This window comes from Bicyclus anynana, chromosome 18 (assembly GCF_947172395.1).
Source record: "Bicyclus anynana chromosome 18, ilBicAnyn1.1, whole genome shotgun sequence".
In the NCBI taxonomy this organism is placed as follows: Eukaryota; Metazoa; Arthropoda; class Insecta; order Lepidoptera; family Nymphalidae; genus Bicyclus; species Bicyclus anynana.
In genome coordinates this window covers 13,594,394-13,615,276 of record NC_069100.1, presented here as the reverse complement: position 1 = coordinate 13,615,276, position 20,883 = coordinate 13,594,394, and the positions used below count along the sequence as shown (strand labels likewise).

Below are 20,883 nucleotides of genomic sequence, written 5' to 3'. Positions count from 1 at the left end.
AATCTTAACTTGGCCTAAGGGTAAGGGGATTCGGGAAGGTTAATTGATTGTCAAGGAATACCTTAACCCTACAACCTTTAGTCGCAAGTCCCGGACTTGACACAAGGACAGGACCCGCGATGGACCCGGCATCCGCACGGTGTATCCATTGATTTATAAACTAACGGGCACAATTTTACTAGGCGCTATTTGCAATGTGTCAATGTGAATATTTTCTATAATTTATTTCTTATTACAAAAAAATAACAGATGAGTGTACATATCCCGATGGCGGATTTTGTACTATAGTTTTAGCCGCGTGCTCTGTTGCCCGGTACATTAAAAATGGTGAACAATTGAAAATTTCGTATACGATCGTAACGGTTAATCTTGGCCAAACCCGAAAGTGTGTTACTGCAAATAGTTAAACTTACAGGCCGCTACCTATACCCCATTGTACGAGTATTTAAAACAATATTGTATACCAGCATTGAAATTTCACCTTCGAATTGCTGCATCTTCTGTGTGGCCAGTAACCGCGCTTTACCCGACGCCGCGCGCAGGAAGCCCAACACCTCCTCGCTTATGTTGTCTTGTTTCTGAAATTATTTGAAATTTTTTTTAAAAAATTAGTTTTTACGAAATTTACTAATAATTTGACTGAGAAACATACCATTTGATTTTAATTTTTTTTTTTTCATTTATTCTCCAAAATGAGGCTCTGAAAAATATTACAACCTCAAAACCACATATTTATAGCCTCAATAGCTTAACGGTAAGAGCGTTCGGACTCATCACCGAGCCTCGAGGGGTGGTGGTTCGATCCCTGCCCCGTTGGTCTATTGTCGTACCCACTCCTAGCTAGTCTTTTCCAACTAGTTGGAGGGAAATGGGAATATTAATCATATTTAAAATGGGAATATTGATCATATTTAAATATTTCAAAATTGCAAAATTTTTTTTAAATAAAAAAAAATATGTTTACAGTAATAGTATTGGCAATGTTGAAATAGCTCTAATTATGAGAGAAGTTATCTAATTAAAAACTATTCTGGAAATACCTGCAAACTCTCCAATTCCTTCTCAGCGCCAACAGCCAACGCTATCAACCTCTCAGTCTCTTTCTTTTCCAAATCTAAGAAATAGTGTGCGTCCTTCACAGCATCCCCATTCACTTTGGCCACACCATTACTATTCACAAAGTTCACTTGATTTTCACTTTCACTCACAGATTCGTCTAAATTTATCACAGATACACCGTTCGTCACTTCACTTGTTTCAGTCTTTTGTTCAGGAATGTCTGTCTTCTCCGGGGATAGGTCAGACTTCAAACACTTTCTCGGCGACAGAATAGGCAGCTGAGCTCGAAACTCAGGCCTCAGATGCCTCAAAACGGGGAGCACTGAGGGGTCTTCTTTTGTTGGGCTGCAGTTCTCATCAAAACTGTCATTGGATTTTCGAGGGGACAGAAAAATTTCACTAGAACAATTGAGGGATTTCTCTGTTAATACTTTTATGTCATCATCTTCGCTCGAACTTTTAAGTTTATGCCTCTTTTGATTGAAGAACCCTTGCGCTAGAGCTCCCGGCCCGTACAAACGCTCTACGCGTTGTTGGATGAAACTCTTCATAGGACTGGTCAGTTTCTCACCATTTTCCTTTGTAATTTCAACATGTTTGGAAACACCGTTCGAGGATATGGTGTAAGATTCAGAAGTAAACCTGCTCTCTTTCCCATTAGTCGTTACAGTTTGACGGAAATTTGTTTCTGAGAAGCTGGACTTAAAGGTTATTTCTTTTGCATTGTCGACCTCGTCCTGATGGAGCATTGACGTCGCGAAGTTTTTGCTCTCCGTGGAGATATACGGCCGGGTGGTGGTGGTCATGCTGGGGCCTAGGAATTCGTTTTTCAACTGTTTATTTTCTTCAGCCATGAATGCATGTGCGGGGGAGGATATCTGCGGGTCCGTGTGCGCCTTGCTAGGCGCTTTGGATGTCAGATTCGTTCTAGTATCATGGGGGCCGAACGTCGGCACCAGCAGTTTGTTCGCACTGACCGGTACAGGGACCAATAGTGAGTTACTCTCGCTTTTATACTGGTATGTGTGTGTTATTGGTCTGATGGGAGAAGCTTCTCGACTTTTGTTGATATCCTGCCGTAGCTTCGAGTCGTATGTTGTCAAGTTTGTATAGCCGTTCACCGAACAGGCTAGGTTTAGATAGCTGGGTTTCTTTTGGGGGATTTCGTCGCGTTTTTTCAAATGGCTCCTAGATCTATGACTCGAGGTATCTACGAAAATTTTAGGGGGTGGTTTGAGGAGGTTGTCATTCCTTCTGGGTGTTGGGGTGGTGTCGTCGGGTGTTTTGGCTGGGGATACCGGCGCTTGGGGGGTAGAACTGGGTTGAATGGAAGCCCTCTCTTGCAACCTAGATGTGAAATCACGTATCCTACTAGTTGTTGACGAAGGCGTGAGGAGATTCAAGCTACCGGATGTAGTATCTGTAACAATAAAGACTATTTTCAGTTTCTATTTACGGGGTGTTTGTGTATTTTTGAAACAGATGTTAAGAAAAATATACATTTGGAAGGGATGCACTAAAAGCAAAAATAACAGTATTTTAAATGTGGAATATCTAAGATCTCTTAGACAATGTCATGCTGAAGTAAATGTTATTCTAGCTTTTGTTGAAAATTAGCAGACATTACTTGTTCTTTGCATAAGTTCTTGATCCACATTTTTGTTGCAAAAAACCTGACAAATCAGTGTCAATAGATTGAATTGTCAAGATCAGTTTGTAGATTGAATTGTGAAGATTTAGTGATGTAATGAATCACATTTTTCAGATCTGTTATCTGGGTGGTATTATTACCGCGGTTTATAGAGATTTTTATACAAAATGGAAATGTGAATTCTCACACACACACATACACACAGTATGCAACACCATATTTAAATTATCTGTCGAATTTTTAGTGAAATTACAGACACACAGGCTAAAATTTACGCCTCAGGTGAATGAATAGTGACTCGTTTACTGATTGGAGTAATACTATTAAGTCACAGGTGGCTTTTTTGTAGTTTGATGAATCGTTTGTTTAAAATGGTTAATAAAGGAAAATGTTTTCACATCAACACTCACAAATAAAAGTTAGGAAATAATCACACATTATAACGGTTGCATAATATATAAGGTTACAAAATCACGGTTAAAGGACATATGAATTAAAGTAATGAATAAAATTAAATTAAGCAATCCCATATCTGACTGATTAGTGGTTATCATCATGATTCAAGGTTGCCCATATTAATTATTATATTGGTCAACTGACGTAATGTAATCATAGATTACTGTAATTCAGATAATTTATTAATTAGATTATTCTAAATTACTTTACATCATTTGTTGCACCCAACTAAATAATTGGAATTCTTCAAATAAGCTGCTGCTTTTATTTTATTTTAGTTATATATAATGCCATAGATAAATGGCACAAAGTATGACATAAAGCACAAAAATATCACAATAACTATGGGAACCATGGATTTTACTGGAATTAATAGAATATTGCCTATATTGTTCAAAAATATTTTTTTGCTTCTTGTCTTTCAGTTGAATTCAAATTAAAATTGGTTCACTAATAAAAATATAAATAGTACACTTCCAGATCTGCCGCATTTCATTTTCATGAAAATTGGTTTATAATATTGTGTTAAAGTTAAAATAATTGAAATATGTGTTTGAAGTCGTTTCCATTTTTATGTAAAAAATATTATTTATATATTACTAGCGTACATCTAAAATAGTAAAAAATCTAGGAAAAACTTGTAAAGAAAAGTACAAATAAATAAATTCATAGAAAGTCATAAAAATAATATTTCTGAAGTAATTGTTTTTCTTAAAAGTTCTTATAAAGTCAGGGACAGCATATGCCTTATATCTTTTAAGGTTGACTTACTATAACCTGCTCTCACAAACAATTATGTGTGTCCACTAGTTACTAATACATTACAACAAAAACTACAAGCTTCAGCAAGAATTACAACAAAGTAAAAACAATAAACATGACACCTGTATAAACACTGATCACTGGCCGTGTGAAACAGGTTTCAGAACAAGGAAATTATCCACAAAGAGGACGTGTGACCTTGACCTTGCTACCTGCTCACAATGCCTCAACTGAGATGAATACAGGCATATGTGTACACATATAGAGCAGGACATCTCCTTGTGATATACTTTGTCTGGAAATGTACTGCCATCTTGCTTATTTATTATTAACCACCAGATGCAGTACGGTTTCACTCGTGTAGTTCACGTTACAGTAGGAATACAGGGATAAAATATAGCCTATAGCATTCAGGGATAATGATGCTACCCAACAGTAAAAGAATTTTCCAAATCAGTTCAGTGGTTACAAATCTTTCCTCTGTATAATATTAGTTTATCTGAATGACTGCAGACAAAGCTGTATTTTGCGGGGATCTTTAGGTTTCATATTACATCCTCATTTAATACATATCCTCTTGTATCCTTGCACTTGCAATATCAACATTTATCTGGTAAAATAACTTTAATTGCTCTGCATTACATATCCATACCATGCTAACTTTTAACTCCGTTTATTACATTTTTCTGCCATTGGAGCCATTTTCAGATCACTTAATGTAAAACTGTAGGTATTTTATAGACTAGAAATAGTTAATAATATACATACTAATAATGTTATTGTTAGTTAATATAGAAGACAGCTGTCAGTGGATACTGGGTAGTCAATGCTAATTACATCTAAAACTGTGGGCCCATTTCCCACATCTAGAGAATATGTTCTGTGACATATATGTAAATGTTCTTCATTTGTCTTGGATAGTTCATTAACAGTAAAATAGTAAAATTCATACAGGCATACACATGAAAAATTGCAAGCATCAGCTAAAAATACATAAAATGCTATTCAAGTAATAAGAAAAAGTAAAACTTTGAATGCCAATAATAATCGTTATTTTTATTATTTCAATTTAATTTCAACTACAGAGCTATATCTTAGCATTCCATGGATTCACCGTGCAGGTGCCGGGTCCATCGCGTGGTAGAGAGAAAAACACTGTGCAAAGTCCAGGACTTGTGACTACTGGATGTAGGGTTAAGGAATTCAAGGAAGTCCCCTCGTGTTATTCTCCCTACCTATCCAAATTTGGTAAGATCCTATTTGAGCAGCTTTGGATACCCGTTCTAATATAAAACTAGCTGCACTTCTAGAGAGACCAAGGTCTTTAAGCAAGTTATAGAGAGATTTTGCTGGTAATCCTCTCGCACCTACTTCTACAGCGTACAGACTAACTACATAGCCATTTTTAGTTAGTTCATTTGTTAGGTCATAATATTTATTATAATATATGCAGGGCCGGATTAAGGAGGTCTAGCGGCGAACGAAGTTGCGGGTGTCTGCTAGTACAAAATACAGGGATAATAAAGCATATGACTCTCACAAATAATGTAGTGGTCAAAGAAACTTTCAAACCAGTTCAATAGATCCAGAGATCACCTTCAATACAACAAACTTTATAATATTAGTATAGATTCTACACATCTACTTAAATGGATAGAGTCAATAAAACCTCTTTAGAATACTAACTAACAGCTGACAAGGTTATCAAGTCTGCAATATTTAGAGAAGTAATTTAAGAATCCTTTGAAAAATAAACTACAAATCTATCTGAATGATTTGCAATTTTGCATTGAAAAAGTAGTTTTAAACAAATTATTAGAGATTAATTATATCTTATGGCTGTTCAATGATTCGTTGCCCATAAAAAAAAAGTTCTTGCATTCATTTGATCATGTTTTATATTATACTACATTATGTAGGTGTACACTCGAAAATCTATTTCGAGCATTAATTAATACAAATTAAGATGTGAACCAACATTTACTGTCTGAGGCACGTTCATACTTAATAAGTACATAACAATGGAGAGATCATACGTACGTTAAAGGAATTGCATTACTCATATTTATAGGAATTGCAAGTAATAATGCGCAACTTTTATAAATCTTTAACCATGTCGTGGTAAAGTAAAATCGTAAAGAAAATAAAGAACTAAGATATCGACTTACCGGTACTAAAACTTCACAAGTAAATTATGCAACATATGGGTACAAAAACAAATATTTATATTACTTTTCATCACTTTTATGCCACTTTCTACGAAACAATTTGACAAAAAAATTACATGAAATCTCAAACTCAAACGTCAAAATCAACGATATTTTTTTTCGAAACGTCACCTTGGACAGGACTTGCTGCCGGTCCTGTTTTTCGTTCCGTTTCACGGTCACCGACCGTGAATATATAAAACAGGTTACTTTAAAAAAAAAAGTAAGTAATTGATGTAACTGTTACATATTATTATAACGTTATACAGTATTTATGTGAATATCTGAACGCTAAACTGGTTAATTAATATGAGTAATCGACGCGTACGAGCGTATCCGCCAAGTGTTTGGACGACAATGACCGATCTACTAACTAGGGATGTGCGTAGGTGTTATCGAGGACGGAGTCTTAATTTAAGCGAACTTTTGTTTGTAATGTGCAATGCAATGCATACTATTTCTATACATATATGACCTACATTTCAGAGTCTACACTCTATTATACAATACAGTGTCATTCATTTTTGAATACACGTAATATGTCACACATTGGCAGACGTGCTTAAAATTCTGAGAAAATAAGAGTGATATTAAAGAACCTTGGATGCATTTCAAATTCGGTACAAAACTGGCACATGTGTTTTTGCAATACGTAAACGAAATATTGCCAACAGAATTGACATTTTGTATGCGAATGAGTCACGCTCACGAATTTACATATTTAAAATAGGTAATAAAAGATATTGATGGTTTCTAACTAATAGATACACGAAAGTTGAAACACTTTTGGCTATGCGAGGTATATTAGTGTTTATAATAAGTATAGCTCCGGTAACCACAAACTGACTATATACCTATATATCCGATTTTGATTTTGTGTAGTGTATGCGTTTCTTTGCGGAAGTTAGGAATGGATCATAATCAACAAAATCAATAGTATTATTAAAATATGTATGAAATATATAATTATACCTATTCTATTAAGGTTACAGGTTACAGACATAATATATTCGTGGATTTGTAAATGTTTAAGAACATAAATCTCTTTAAATGAATAATGTATTATAATCACCCAGTGTTGTATAATGTATTTAAGACTTACAAAGAGAAAAAAAAAATTGTTCTAGATCCCATTTTATGTCACGCTGCGTCTGCAGTTGCGACAATCAATATCCCACATGACTTCTCTTTTAGTGAGCCTGATTTCAAAGAAATATTCAATCTAATATGTAGATGAATATGATGGCAAATTTTTAGATAAATATTTTGTACTAGTTAAATATTTCTAGTTCAGGTCTATGTACCATAAAATAGTATTATCTCACATGGTGCTATGCTAAAAAATACCCCATTACCTATATAGTTTTAACCGAGTATTTTCTATTCATTTATTATCAAATAAACTATATAAATAATAATTTACTGCTTGGACGCATTTAGTTGTAAAAGGGCTCTTTCATATTTGGTTTAAACTCACTCGTACGGAAGAATTTTATATACAAACTGGATAGCGTACTGGAAAAATATGTAAATAGAAATTGAACTTTATTAATAAGTCTGTTGTCACCCTATCAGAGAAAGACACCGGATCTTACTACACTTCCAGCTTGGCTCGTTTTTACGTCGGGAGTACGCAGTTAGTCTTAATAGGTCCATGCTCGTAAGTTACTAATATCCTCATAGTTGCCGATGAAATACAGGCATCTGAAGTTTATCACCCATGTTATATATTATACTACAAAATTCCGTCTATTAATGGTACGTGAATAAAAATAGAATACAAAACTAAATGGAAATGACCGAATGTAAGAGTAAAACGGTCAACAGTAAACAACTAGTATGTTGCAGATATAACATTTATAATTTTCTATCGTTTACATTGTACGTAAGTTACCGCTTGTCCATTTATCTAAACCGTGTAGAATGTGGCGAAGTGATGCGAAACAGATAACGTGAATTGGAACGTGATCATAACGTGTGGGAGGAATGGTGAATGGCAAACATCCTAGAAGTTGATAAAATTGCATATAAGTCTTTTGTAAACTAAAAGAAAAACATACATGTTTTTCAGTAAATATTCTAAACCATACATGTACTATTTACTACTACTATTTATATTTTAATAGTATTTACTTTACTCTTAAATAAAATAAAATAATTAACAAAAGTAGTTATCATCAATTACATACTTACTCTAATAGTAAAAGCTACTGTAAAATAAAAAAAAATAAAGAAAGTATAATACTATTTTAGTTAACATTTAATAATCATTTTTATTTTATAACCAATCAACAATGTAGGGCTGATTTTCGAGTGGAAATAAACTGTGTCGAGTACCTAGCTGTACTTGCGAAACTTTGAGAATATGTAAATATCAATTCATAACAAAAAAAAATTCTCACCAGTTAAATAGCGCGTTTACACATTAAAAATTCTAATTTTCTAATACCGATAAACATGATCAGTTATTGTAAGTTATCAATGGTGAATAAATTAAAGCGATACACTGTAAATTAGTATAACGTAACCGGTATATAAGTGTTACTTAAAAAAATAATGTTACTTTTCACGCAGATAATGTGACAATTAGGTGGTATGCTCTAGTTGATCTCGGAGCGTGCGCTGAACACTTATGCAATTCATCATTGCGTTTACGGTACGCCGCGTTGTTGTACCGTAAAATAAATTCCCATATACCAAGAACGTACCGTAAACATAACGCGGGATTTGCTATAAACGATTGCTTTTCTTATTATAAGCATAATAAACTTTTTCTACACTTGGCAATAGATAGATCATAGAAAATTTTTCATTCTACTGGTTTTAGTATAATGACTAGGAAAAATCGGTAATATAACAATAACAAAATTCGCTATTTTTTAAATTTTACGTTCCATTTTACGCAGTTGATTTATTTAAATTTAGAATTAAGAGCATCATTATAGAAACAATCTAATATCACAACGTGAAAGCCCCGAGATAGATTCAGTTTATATTTCCTAAATTGGTTTAACTCTAGTTACTAGATAGTGTTCAGATCAGATATCTAAACAACAGATGAGATCGCTGTTAAACTCAAATGAAAAAAAGCTAATTGATTCAATCAATTCAATCAATAAAAGTTAAAATGAAATGAAAGTAATAGCAATATTAAAATACGAAACAATGATACAATTACAATAAACGACAAGCAATCACAATCACGATAAGAAAGAGGAAAAAAAGAAAACACAAGAGAGTAAAATATGAAAAAGTACTTTTTATTTTATAAAAATATATGAAAATAAAGTTAATATAAACGAATCTACTACGTAATCATTATAATAGATCATTATTATAACACGGACATACTGATGCATTACAGGCCGCGTAAAAGGTTTGACGCATTCAACCAATCACATATTAGAATTTTTAAACAGACCTTTGATTGGTGGGCCGCCGGATGCAACCTTTAACACATGAGTATAACCAGTGCTTACGTCACACAGAATTTCTTTAACAGGTCTTAACGATAAAGTTATGTTCAGACTGTAAAACATTACGCGCGGTTTCTTGATACTGAGTATTTATAAATTTTGAAAGGCTCATATGTGAAAAGTTTTATTTAGGACGATCAAAACTGACTTCACAATTTACAGAATTGTCGAAATATGATCATGTATTTGGTCCTTTGTGATTAGCGATAAGTATTGCAAAATAATGCGGAACAAAGAAAACAATAATCAAAGAAAAATGTAATCTAGTATCTAGTAATTTCTTTTAATAGAAATACGATGTCATATATTATTTAATTTTAGATGGACTTCAAGAAACACATTTTTTCAATGTACAAATGTTTTTGTCTAAGCACCTGTAAGAAACGCGTGTCAAAGATTTACCATCTGAACAAAGCCTTACTCAGAAATCAAGCGCAACAAATTGTGTACCATAAAATGAAACATACAAAAATACAGTAATAAAGAACATGCTGTACCAAACGACACTCAACTAACCACACAATTTACCTGAGAAATCCGTACTGGCGTCGACGTCTAGCGAGCAACTCCCGATCGAGTCCACCGATTTATCCATCACTTTCACCACCAACTTCTTATTGCACTCTTTCATCAAATCCGACTCCTTCACCTCGATTTCATACGCACCTATACTGTCCAAATCATTATCCAAACACCTAACCTCATTTGATTTAGGCGACACTGTAGAACTTGGTAATTTAATATCAGTTTCCTCCGTGTCAATCGTTAGAACTGATCCAGGTTTTAGAGTGCCATCTCCAGGGATGTTTTTATCTAAAATCAAGGTGCTTTGACTTGTGAAATTGCTGCGTATGGGCTCAATGTATTCCACTTCGTCATCGTAGACAAATAAATGATTGGAATGGCCGCTCGGTCCTTCTCGATCAGTGGCGTCTGCTGGTATAGCGTCTATAACTGCTCTCGTCTTAGTTAAACTTTTATAGTAGTAGTTTTCCAATTTCTCCAATTGCCGTTTTGTGTCTGATTGCTTTTTACGCACAGAATCTATAATGACGGGCAGGTTCAGTAGATCCGGTGTCTTTTCTTTAGATAAATCACGTCTGAAAAGCGGCGAATCATCGCTTTCTAGTTCGAAACGCTTATATTTAGAAGAGCAATAGTCATCTATGGATGATGTGTCAGATTTCTTAGTATCGAAAAATGTATCTAAAGAGAAAAACGATTTCCGTTTTTTCTTTGGTTGGTTGGCTTTCTCAAAATTTTGGGGGAGGAATGGATCTCCCGATTTGTATTGTTGGACGCAAATGTTGCTTGTGTTCACTAGAGATTTAGGTCGAGATTCCTGTGGCAGACTGAGAACTCTATTCGTCTCTATTTTACGAGAATCCAAGCTCAGTGTTTTACGAAATCGTTCGTTTAAGTTCGCGAGTAAAAAATGTCTCCTTTCCGTGGATTTTGGGGTCACGTTGTAAGAATGTTGCTTGCTGCTAGACGGTTGGGCATCTGGAATGAGTTCTGTGTACTTAAATTCGATTTCGTTCTCGGAATTGTCTTTGTTTTCTGGTTTGCCATACGGTTCTGATGGGCACAGAGAAGATTGCCTGTTCTCTGGTCTATGGAAAGAAAACGAGCCTCTGTTTGATGACGATTTGTTCCTGTCGCATATACAATTTCTTACGCAACTCAGTTTAATACAAGGCTCTTTGGTTTCCGATTCTACTGATACTTCGTGTTTGGTGTTTGGAATGTAGGTGTCCGGTTTGTGTTTATGGACTAGTAGGTCTTGTCTGATCTTCTCCAATCTTTCGTCTCCATTTAGACCTCTTGTGTACTTTGGTTTTGGTGGGCGGAAGAATCTAATGGATCCGGATGCATGAGGGTCGGTGATTCTTCGTCGTAGAAAAAATGGAGAATCTGATATCTTGTTCACACCTAACAGGAGAACGGGGGACTTCTTGTCTTCTTCATCAGGGAGATCGCTGTAAGAATAAAAATAGCAGTGACTATTGGCAATCGATTGAAGTAATCGAAATAGGAACGTTATTTTTTAAATTTCATTTATTTATGAGTTTATGAGCGTATTTGACAAAACTTTATGATTGATGAAGTTACACAAAGATTTAAAGTATTTTTTCTATTGGCAGTTGGAAAAAATTAGGTATTCTTTAAAATTAACTTGATTAAATTCATAAAAGTAATATGGTTAAAACACAACAATAAAATAATGTTAGTTAGATTAAACGATAACCAAAACAAATTATTACGGAGTGGTTAGGCATTGAAAAACAAAAGCAAATCGGCAATTGGTTAAAAATATAAGAACTCATACTTACACAAACAAAAAAAATACGTCAGTTATATTTTGCACCGCATTGCATCTCACGTTAATTGCATAAAAGTTATAAAACATTGTCTGTGGTTGTTATTTTTTTATCTGACGGAAATTTATTACCTATTTGGAACGTGAGAAACATGCAGTTACCTAATTTCCTCAAGTCTAATTAAAATGTTCTTTTTTCAAACAACTGGCTTAACGTTTTGATAAACTTCGACGAACTCTGCCTGATTTTACAGATAAGCTTTATTCTATACAGGCTTGTTAGGATTGACATCTATAAATATACAGGTAATAGATAGAGAAAAAATTGAATAAATCCGAAAAAAATATATAAAACTTGGTTGGTACCCTAGGATTTTTTTTTCACACGAATCCAATTAGTTTTAGATATCTACCATTTTCGTTTTAACGACGTTAATCGAACAAGTGGGAACCAAAACTGCGGTTTTCGGTGCGGGGGTTAATAGCTATGTGGCCTTCTCATTGCGAGTTCAGCTTCGCGACTAGCTGAGTTTGGTTCTTCTGCGGATCTCCTCATTCGATCACGCAGAAAAACACCAAGCATAGCTCGCTCCATCGCCCGCTGAGTGACTTTATGAGGCCCATAGAGCGACCAAGTCCGATTCGAAGGTCACCACTGGCACACTGTTCATTCATCATTAATCAGCAGTTACTTCGTTCAAATCGATGAACCTTTTATATCATCAAATTAAAAAAAATATATTGATTGCTTGTAAGGTAGTAGTAGTTGTAAAACCAAAACTGGTAAAATAGTTGTTAATAAAAATTGTAATTTAAAATAAACTCTTCATTTTCTAAAATGCTTTTTATTAACTAGTGCTCTAGCATCCCTTGTAGGAAAACTGTATTATACTAGTTTACGTTAGACAGTTGTACTGGTTAAATAATGTTATTGTAAAGAGGTAAAGTTTGTGGTATTGTAAGGGGTAATCTCTGGATTTTGAAACGATTTTGGTAATTTTACAACTAGCAAGTCACGCTATTTTGTGAGTGTCATAGGCTATTTTATCTCACAAGGACGGGAACTACGCGGGTGAAACCGCGGGGCGTCGGCTAGCTGCTTTTAAAGTAGCTAGCCGACGTAAACTAAAGCTAGCGCAAATGGTTGTTACGGTTCGTTTCATGTAGGATGGTGCGGGTGATAATTCGTTTCACTCTCGAAAGTTTGCCGCGGTTCACAATAAAAGTACATATTATGAACGACATTCAAGCGATTGTTACCGTATCCATGCTATCTGAAAAAATCTTTTATAAAAATCGTAGGTAGTTTAAGATATTGTTAATCTTACATTGATTTACATGTATTACATACATCACCTAGATCCAGTACCGAGAATAAGAAACGCTAAACCGGTCGCAATTAGAATATTTTAGTATTCCTTAACAGCTGGTGACTGGTGGAACTAGTTCTCAGATATCAAATGTATTTAAAATCTAGGTTCGTAGAAAAACTAGTACCATATAGAGCTCTTTGTGCCAGTGATCATCTATAGTACAGCCCTACTCGATTTACCAACAAACAAATTAAAAATGAGTTTGCTCGGCGTTATCAACCCACATTCGGCTCACTGCTGAGCTCGAGTCTCCTCTCAGAATAAAAGAGGTTAGGCCAATAATCCACCACGCTGCCCCAATGCGGAATGGCAGACTTCACACACGCAGGGAATTAAGAAAATTCTCTGGTATGCAGGTTTCCTCACGACATTTTCCTTCACCGTTTGAGACATGTAATATTTAATTTCTTAAATGCACGTAAATGAAAAGTTGGAGGTGCATGCCCCGGACCGGATTCGAACCCACACCCTCCGGAATCGGAGACAGAGGTCATATCCACTAGGCTATCACGGCTGTCACGCTATAAGAATACAGGGGTAAAATAGCCTATAACACTCACCAATACCGTGGTTTTCTAGTGGTGGAATTTCAAAAATTTTCAGGGTTCAGTAGATTCTGATATCACCCTCTACAATACCAAATTTACCTCTTTATAAAATTAGTATAGTATAGATCTAGATTTGCAGAATAACTAATAAATATAGAGCTTTTTGTGGCAAAGCTCAGCCGAGTAACAACTCCCACGCTTAATCAGCATTTCTGTATTCTAGACTGAAGCGCTTTTTAACGCTTAAGAACGATATGGATAAAATTCGAAGCGCAAACGAGACGCCGAATTATGACTTTCACGTGAGTGATGCAAACTTTATGACGTGAGCGTCAAAACCATTTTTACCTAATTGCAAGTAAATTAAACAACATAACGAAAAACAAAATGGCCATGTTCAAGATATATACCTAATTTTCTATATACAACAAAAATTTAAGTAAATAAGTTTGCTTTTCCTGAGATTGAAAGCAAAATTTGAGCAAAACATGTATTTTTTAAAAAAATAAACTATCGAGAAAAGTTTTACAAATTGTGTATTTTGTATAGTCATAACGAAACTAACACTTTGAAATATCATTTACCCAAATATCAGGATCCTTACTTTTCCAGAATCTGAGATCTAGAACCATTTATAACCACCAAATTACATATTGCACATATTGCGCCTATTACTTTGGTTCATAGACGCAGGTCAGCGTAATGTATTTATTTTTGGGACCCACGTAACTTAAGGTTATCGAATTTAATAATTATTATCAACATTATCACCTAATAACAATACCTGTCATTTCAAAAGTGCTTGTAAACTAAGGATAATAGAGATAATGCTTCAAAATTATGTATAAATTAATCTCACTCTCACCAATGATTGGTCCATTGGAGAGCTTTTGTGGCCGGCATGTACGAGGCAGTTTTTTGTAAAGAATATTTATCATATCTTTTAAATATGACCAATATTCCCATTCCCCTCCAACTAATCGGGAAGGATTATTAGTAGTGGGTACGACAATAGACCAACGGGGCGGGGATCGAACCACCACCCCTCGGTGATGAGTCCGACCGCTTTCCCATTGAGCTATTGAGGCTCTACTATACATTAATTCATTGAACTTTTTTGAATAAAATTAACACTGTATAATTACTCAATTAATTTGCATACAACAAGTGAAAGCTAACTGTTATTAATATAATCACATAACCAAAACTTCACTCCTAATCTAATTATCCTCGACAGACGAATATAGATTTTAAATTAAAGACATAGAGATGATAATGAATTTAAAGAAAATAAAATGGTCTTAACACATTGTTCAAGTGGTATTACAATTGTTTTTGGGGACTAGAATTGTGTGAACAGCGTACTAGCAGTCGCCACGCGGTTTCACCCCCGTGGTTCTTGTTTTCGTAGGGATAAAATATAGCCTTTTGCACTCAGGGATAGTGTAGCTTCCCATCAGTGAAAGAATTTTTAAAATCTGGTAAATAGTTCAGAGTCTATTCAACGCAAACAAACAATCAAATCTTTCCTTTTTATAATATTAGTATTGACTAGCGATCCGCCTTGGCTTCGCACATACTAATATAATGAATAGTATATATTATAGGATACCTTGCCGACCAAGACAAAATGTACGGCCCGCCAGCCACTGTGTCTCAGCTTTTTAAATCTCTGATATTTTTTCTGTACTATAATCCTAAAGCTTGAAGCACTCTATCTATTACTTGAAACTGCATTAAAACCCATTGAATGGTTTTAAAGCCAACGGAGTACTATATGTATGTACATTTTCTTTTGAACTTTCCTCTAGAATCACTCTATTTGTTGCTGAAAACTGTATTAATATCCGTTAATAGTTTAAAAGATCTAACCGAATATCCATTGGAAGAGACTACAATTTTATCCCCATAGCGGAACGGGAGTTACGCGGGTAAATCGCGGATCGTCTGCTACGAGTCGTTTTGTAAATAAGGATTTCATAAAGATTTGTAACCTTTTGACATAAACATTCATTGCAATATCATTTATGATTTTGACAGACGACAGTTTTAAGGATTTGTTAGATTTCCAAATTTCAATATACAAGCTTCTGGAAACAGTTTTATAAATAAGACAAGGTGGTCAATAATTCGTAGACCTCTGACATAAACATTCATTGCATTATAATTTTGACAGACGACAGTTTTAAGAATTCGTTAGCTTTCCAAGATACGCAAGCGTCTGGAAACATGTAAATCGGCCGTTATGGAACAGGGAAACGATTTATGCAATAAAACGTTTTTCTATCGGCAGTAATCGATCAATATGTAATTTGTTTCGAATTCCTAGCGTAACAGTAACGGGGATTATTGCAGACAGACACGCGAACAATAACAAAGTATTCCTGTTAAATCGATCACGGAACTCAGGGGTAACAACTGTGCAAGGGGAAGTTAATTTTATAGGTGTTTTACATTAGATACATGTTGATCAAACCAGTGGATATAACTTCTGCCTCCGATTCCGGAAGATGTTGGTTGGAATCTGGTCTGGAGCATGCACCTTCAACTTTTCAGTTGTGTGCATTTTGAGAAATTAATAAAACATTTCTCAAACGGTGAAGGAAAAACATTGTGAGGAAACCTGCATACTAGAGAATTTTCTTAATTCTTTGCGTGTGTGAAGTCTGCCAATCCGCATTGGGCCAGCTTGGTGGACTATTGGCTCAAGTCCCCTCCCATTCTGAAAGGAATTAATTGGAAAGGAAGGAAACATTAACTTTCGTTATCAACCCATATTCGGCTCACTACTGAGCTCGAGTCATTCTGAAAGGAGACTCGAGCTCAGTAGTGAGCCGAATATGGGTTGATAACGAAAGTTAATGTCCCCTCAGTGTTCCCATAATATACTTTATTCTTATACACCGACTCGACTAGACAGACAGGGGCCATAATAGTTCTACGATGACCACAAAATGGTCAAATTGACGGCTGGTGGTAACCGCCCCAAATTGTTTTTTCTTTTAATAACTAATCCATTATCCAATCTAGTCTGGCTCTTTTTATTATATCAGAACGTTTATACGTTAAAACAGCACAACTAAACATAGTACCTTATGGTAATAGTAATACAGTTGAGAATCATTTGAGTTATGGTTAATAAAGCGTTGAAAACAAAATCACCTGCGAGACACGAAGGCTATTTTACGAGTTCAACGACCTTTTATACCGCGAACTAGATTTTTTTTAAACTTCAAAGGAGTCTCAAGTTTTGACGACCTATTTGGCTCAGTTTGGTTGCCTTGTAATTGGACGGTTTTGGGTTTGACGTTTTTGTTTTTGACGACAAAATAGTGCTTTATTTTTATTATTTACAAGTTAGCCCTTGACTACAATCTGACCTGTATCAGCAAAGCAGTTAGATAACTTAAGAAGCATACAAGCTTGGCTTTTTTGGCTTTGGCTGGTGGGAGGCTTCGGCCGTGGCTATATACCCTACCGATAAAGACGTACCGCCAAGCGATATTGCGTTCTGGTACGATGTCGTGTAGAATGAATCGAAAAGGGTGTGGATTTTCATCCAACTTCTAACAAGATAGCTCGCTTCCATTTTAAATGCATCATCATTTACCATCAGGTGAGATTGTAGTCAAGGGCTAACTTGTAAAGAATAAAAAAAAGAAACCTACATTATTACTGATGAACATAGGTTTTATTTTATTCCCATTCCATTCTGACGTGTCGCGAAGCTTAAAATGGCAATGGGCGGGGCACATAGTTTGAAGAGCCGATGGACGTTGAGGGTCACAAAGTGCTGGAATGGCGACCCCGCACTACAAAGCGCAGTGGTCGGTCGACCCCCCGCCAGGTGGACTGACGACATCAAGCGAGTCGCAGGTATTCACTGGATGCAGGTGGCTCAGTATCGTGATGTTTGGAAGTCCCTACAAAAGGCCTATGTCCTGCAGTGATCGGCTGATATGATGATGATTTTCACGGGAACGGGAACTACGCATAGCGTCTGCTATTTTTCATTAAATTAAAACATATTTTCAATTTGAATAAGGTCATAGATGAATTTATTTTAAATTCCTCGGGAATTAAACCTTGTACCTCAAGATCCACAGACGATGACGCTAACCACTACACCAGCGCGTTGGTCAATAAAACAAAAACAATAATCAACGCTCACCCTTGACTCTTGCGCACAATTGATGAACGTCAAACGACTATAATTCAATTAGGCTTGTTTCGACAATAGAGACTATTTCAATTGTTCACTTTATTGGAGCAAGCCCGACTTCGTTCGCGTCCAATTTTAATATTTTTGAGGCTTTTCTTGACAGAGCTTTTATCTAAACTGTTATTATGAAGAGGTAAAGTGTGTGAATATGTAGGGGGGGTAATCTATACTAATATATAAAGCTGAAGAGTTTGTTTGATTGAACGCGCTAATCTCAGGAACTACTGGTCCAAATTGAAAAAATCAGTGTTCTATCCTCCATTCAATCAATCAGTGTCAGATCCTTCATTTATCCTCCAGGTCTGGCTGGTGGGAGGCTTTGGCCGTGGCTAGTTACCAGTCTATCGGCAAAGACGTACCGCTAAGCGATTATCCGGTACTCTGGAGTGTGGATTTTCATCCTCCTCCTAACAAGCTAGCCCGCTTCCATCATAGATTGCATCATCATCTTACCATCAGGTGAGATTGTAGTCAAGGGCTAACTTGTAAGGAATAAAAAAAAATCTATAAGTTGAAGCTTGGTCGGCAAAAGACTTGCTCATTTCCATCGCACATTTCCCTTCCGAGAAAAACTTGATGTCGTCAGTCCACACCAGAGGTCGACCAACGCTTCACTTTCCGGTGCGGTATTCAGTCCAGTAAGGGACCCTTGACTTGACATGACATGAGAACTTCAAGTGAAACACAAAAAAGCACGCAAAACCGTGTCTGCAAAGTGCACTTTCTACACGCTATCGAAAGTCCCCGATGTACCGACTAATGAAAGGCTAGATGGGATTGTTTCTCCGTGAGAAATTACTTTCTAACGTTTCGTGTTACAATTTATTACGCGCTTTGTCGTTATTACTTTTATTGTTTACTAGACGACCCGCGGTTTCACTCGCGTAGTTCCCGTTCCCGTGGAAAACCCGGGATAAAATGACTAGGACACTCATAAATATAGGTTTCTACTGGTAAAAGAATTTTGAAAATTAGTTTGAAAACGAGATCGTGGTGGTTGGAAGACCATGTACATAAGAGAAGTCTCAGCCAATGGGACACTAGCTAGCCAATAGGACAGCCAATGGAGGTCCACTGCTGGACCTACGTCCATTGGCTGTTAATGATGATGATAGTACATAGACTGTGTACTTATATCGCCATATACCCCCAGGGATGGGATCGACACGGGTGAAACCAAGCGGCACAGCTAATAAATCGCCTGAAGGTGGTGCTATGCCACATCGGCTCTTATGACACCGCCTTCAAACCGATCAATAGAAAGAGGTTACGACGACGTATATGTACGACGTTATTTTTCGCTTTTTAGAACAATGCGTCTTTGCATTATTGTGTTTTAAAAATCGGTTAAATTTTTTTATTAAAAAAAAATTATTTTTCAGTTTTTAGCGTTTCCTAGCATAATGATCGTATACGCCACAGTATGAGCATTTCGTTGATTTGTTTCTGTTATTTTGATTTTAACACAGAATTAGTGAACCGATTTTCGTGAAAATTAAATGGGATCAATCTGGAAGAATTTCAAACGAAATTTTTTTTTCAAAATTGGTTAAGTTATAAATGACGAAATTATGAGCTAACATTAATAAAAACATACAAAGTAATTTCCTTTTTGAAGGCAGTAAAAAATAATTCAAATTTGAAATACCATTGTCTAGGAGTGTTAGTAATAACAGTAAGTAAGAACTAACCCGCAGTTCATCTGGATGTCTGACGATAAATTGCATACTCCGTTATTATTTGAGTTCGTTGCTCGTCAAATTACTCGGCCCCGATCATACAGATTACAGAAACAAGAAAATGTTGTATGAAATCCCCTCCAAAGTGCAGTGCCTTCTCTAAGTCTTTTTTTTTTAAAAAGAGTTCCTTCTGTCTGTTTCTGTGTATCTGTCTGTAGCATCGTAACTTCTAAATCTAAATGGATAGACGCTTTACGATACAGTTTTATTACTTTGTTTGAAGGCGGTGCCACATAGAAAACCAAAATCAAACTGCTTAAATAAAAACGGCACTACCGACTTGCCTTGGCGACGCCTTAAACCGATCAATTGACTATGGGTAAGTAAATACGAATTTATTAGTTTTTTATAAAAGTCCATCTTTGTGTTTATGAAGTCAGTTAATTTTATTTTTATAAAGATTTTATTTGACTTTAGACTTTGAGTACATACTTAATTTTAATAAAACAATGGAGCTATCGATGCGCGATTTTATCTCAAACAACCTTGATCGTTCTGAAACAATGCGAGTCGATAAACGATTAACTAATAAAGTAGATAACTAATCTATCCCATTTTCAGTAATAAATACATCGTATTGATTGCTTCACAAACTTTTTGGCGTTCTGAAACAATATGATCATTAGATTAGCGATCAGCCGAAGGACGTCGGGAGGGTCAAAAGCTCACGGTAGCTACCCTTGACAGTATTATAGGTCCAATCCAAACTAAGCTAACATTTTACTCGCAACTATTTAGTTACTGGCGCCGGTTCCAGGATTTCTCCTTAAATTGTAAATCGATTTGGAGAAAGCATAGTTCCGGACATCATGCCTGGCTAGAGCATATACGATTCGAAATATTATGCCACTGATGCTTTTTGGACCACTTTTGGGGACCACGGTCCTGAGCCGCCTGCTACTCAGTGCACTCGCTTGTGGGTCAACATGACGCTTTCCGGTATGGGTCGCTATTCCAACACCATGGGACACTACATCCATCGACTTTTGGAACTATTGCCACTTCAGCTTTGATACGTTGAGCTGTGTCGAATTTGGTTCTTTATGTTTCTTTTTCTTCGGGTCTTTTCA

At 35.8% G+C, this 20,883-nt stretch overlaps 1 protein-coding gene across 1 annotated transcript in view; it reads right to left on the bottom strand.

Moving 5' to 3' along the window:
- The window catches only part of LOC112045973 (uncharacterized), a 37,123-nt gene that overhangs the window by 7,201 nt on the left and 9,039 nt on the right, over positions 1-20,883 (bottom strand). Inside the window, exons 3-5 of the mRNA XM_024082397.2 lie at positions 10,140-11,590; positions 1,041-2,479; positions 482-578 (exon numbers count right to left, since the gene is read on the bottom strand). Coding sequence (XP_023938165.2) covers positions 482-578; positions 1,041-2,479; positions 10,140-11,590 — 2,987 coding nt within the window. The remainder of the gene's footprint in view (positions 1-481; positions 579-1,040; positions 2,480-10,139; positions 11,591-20,883) is intronic.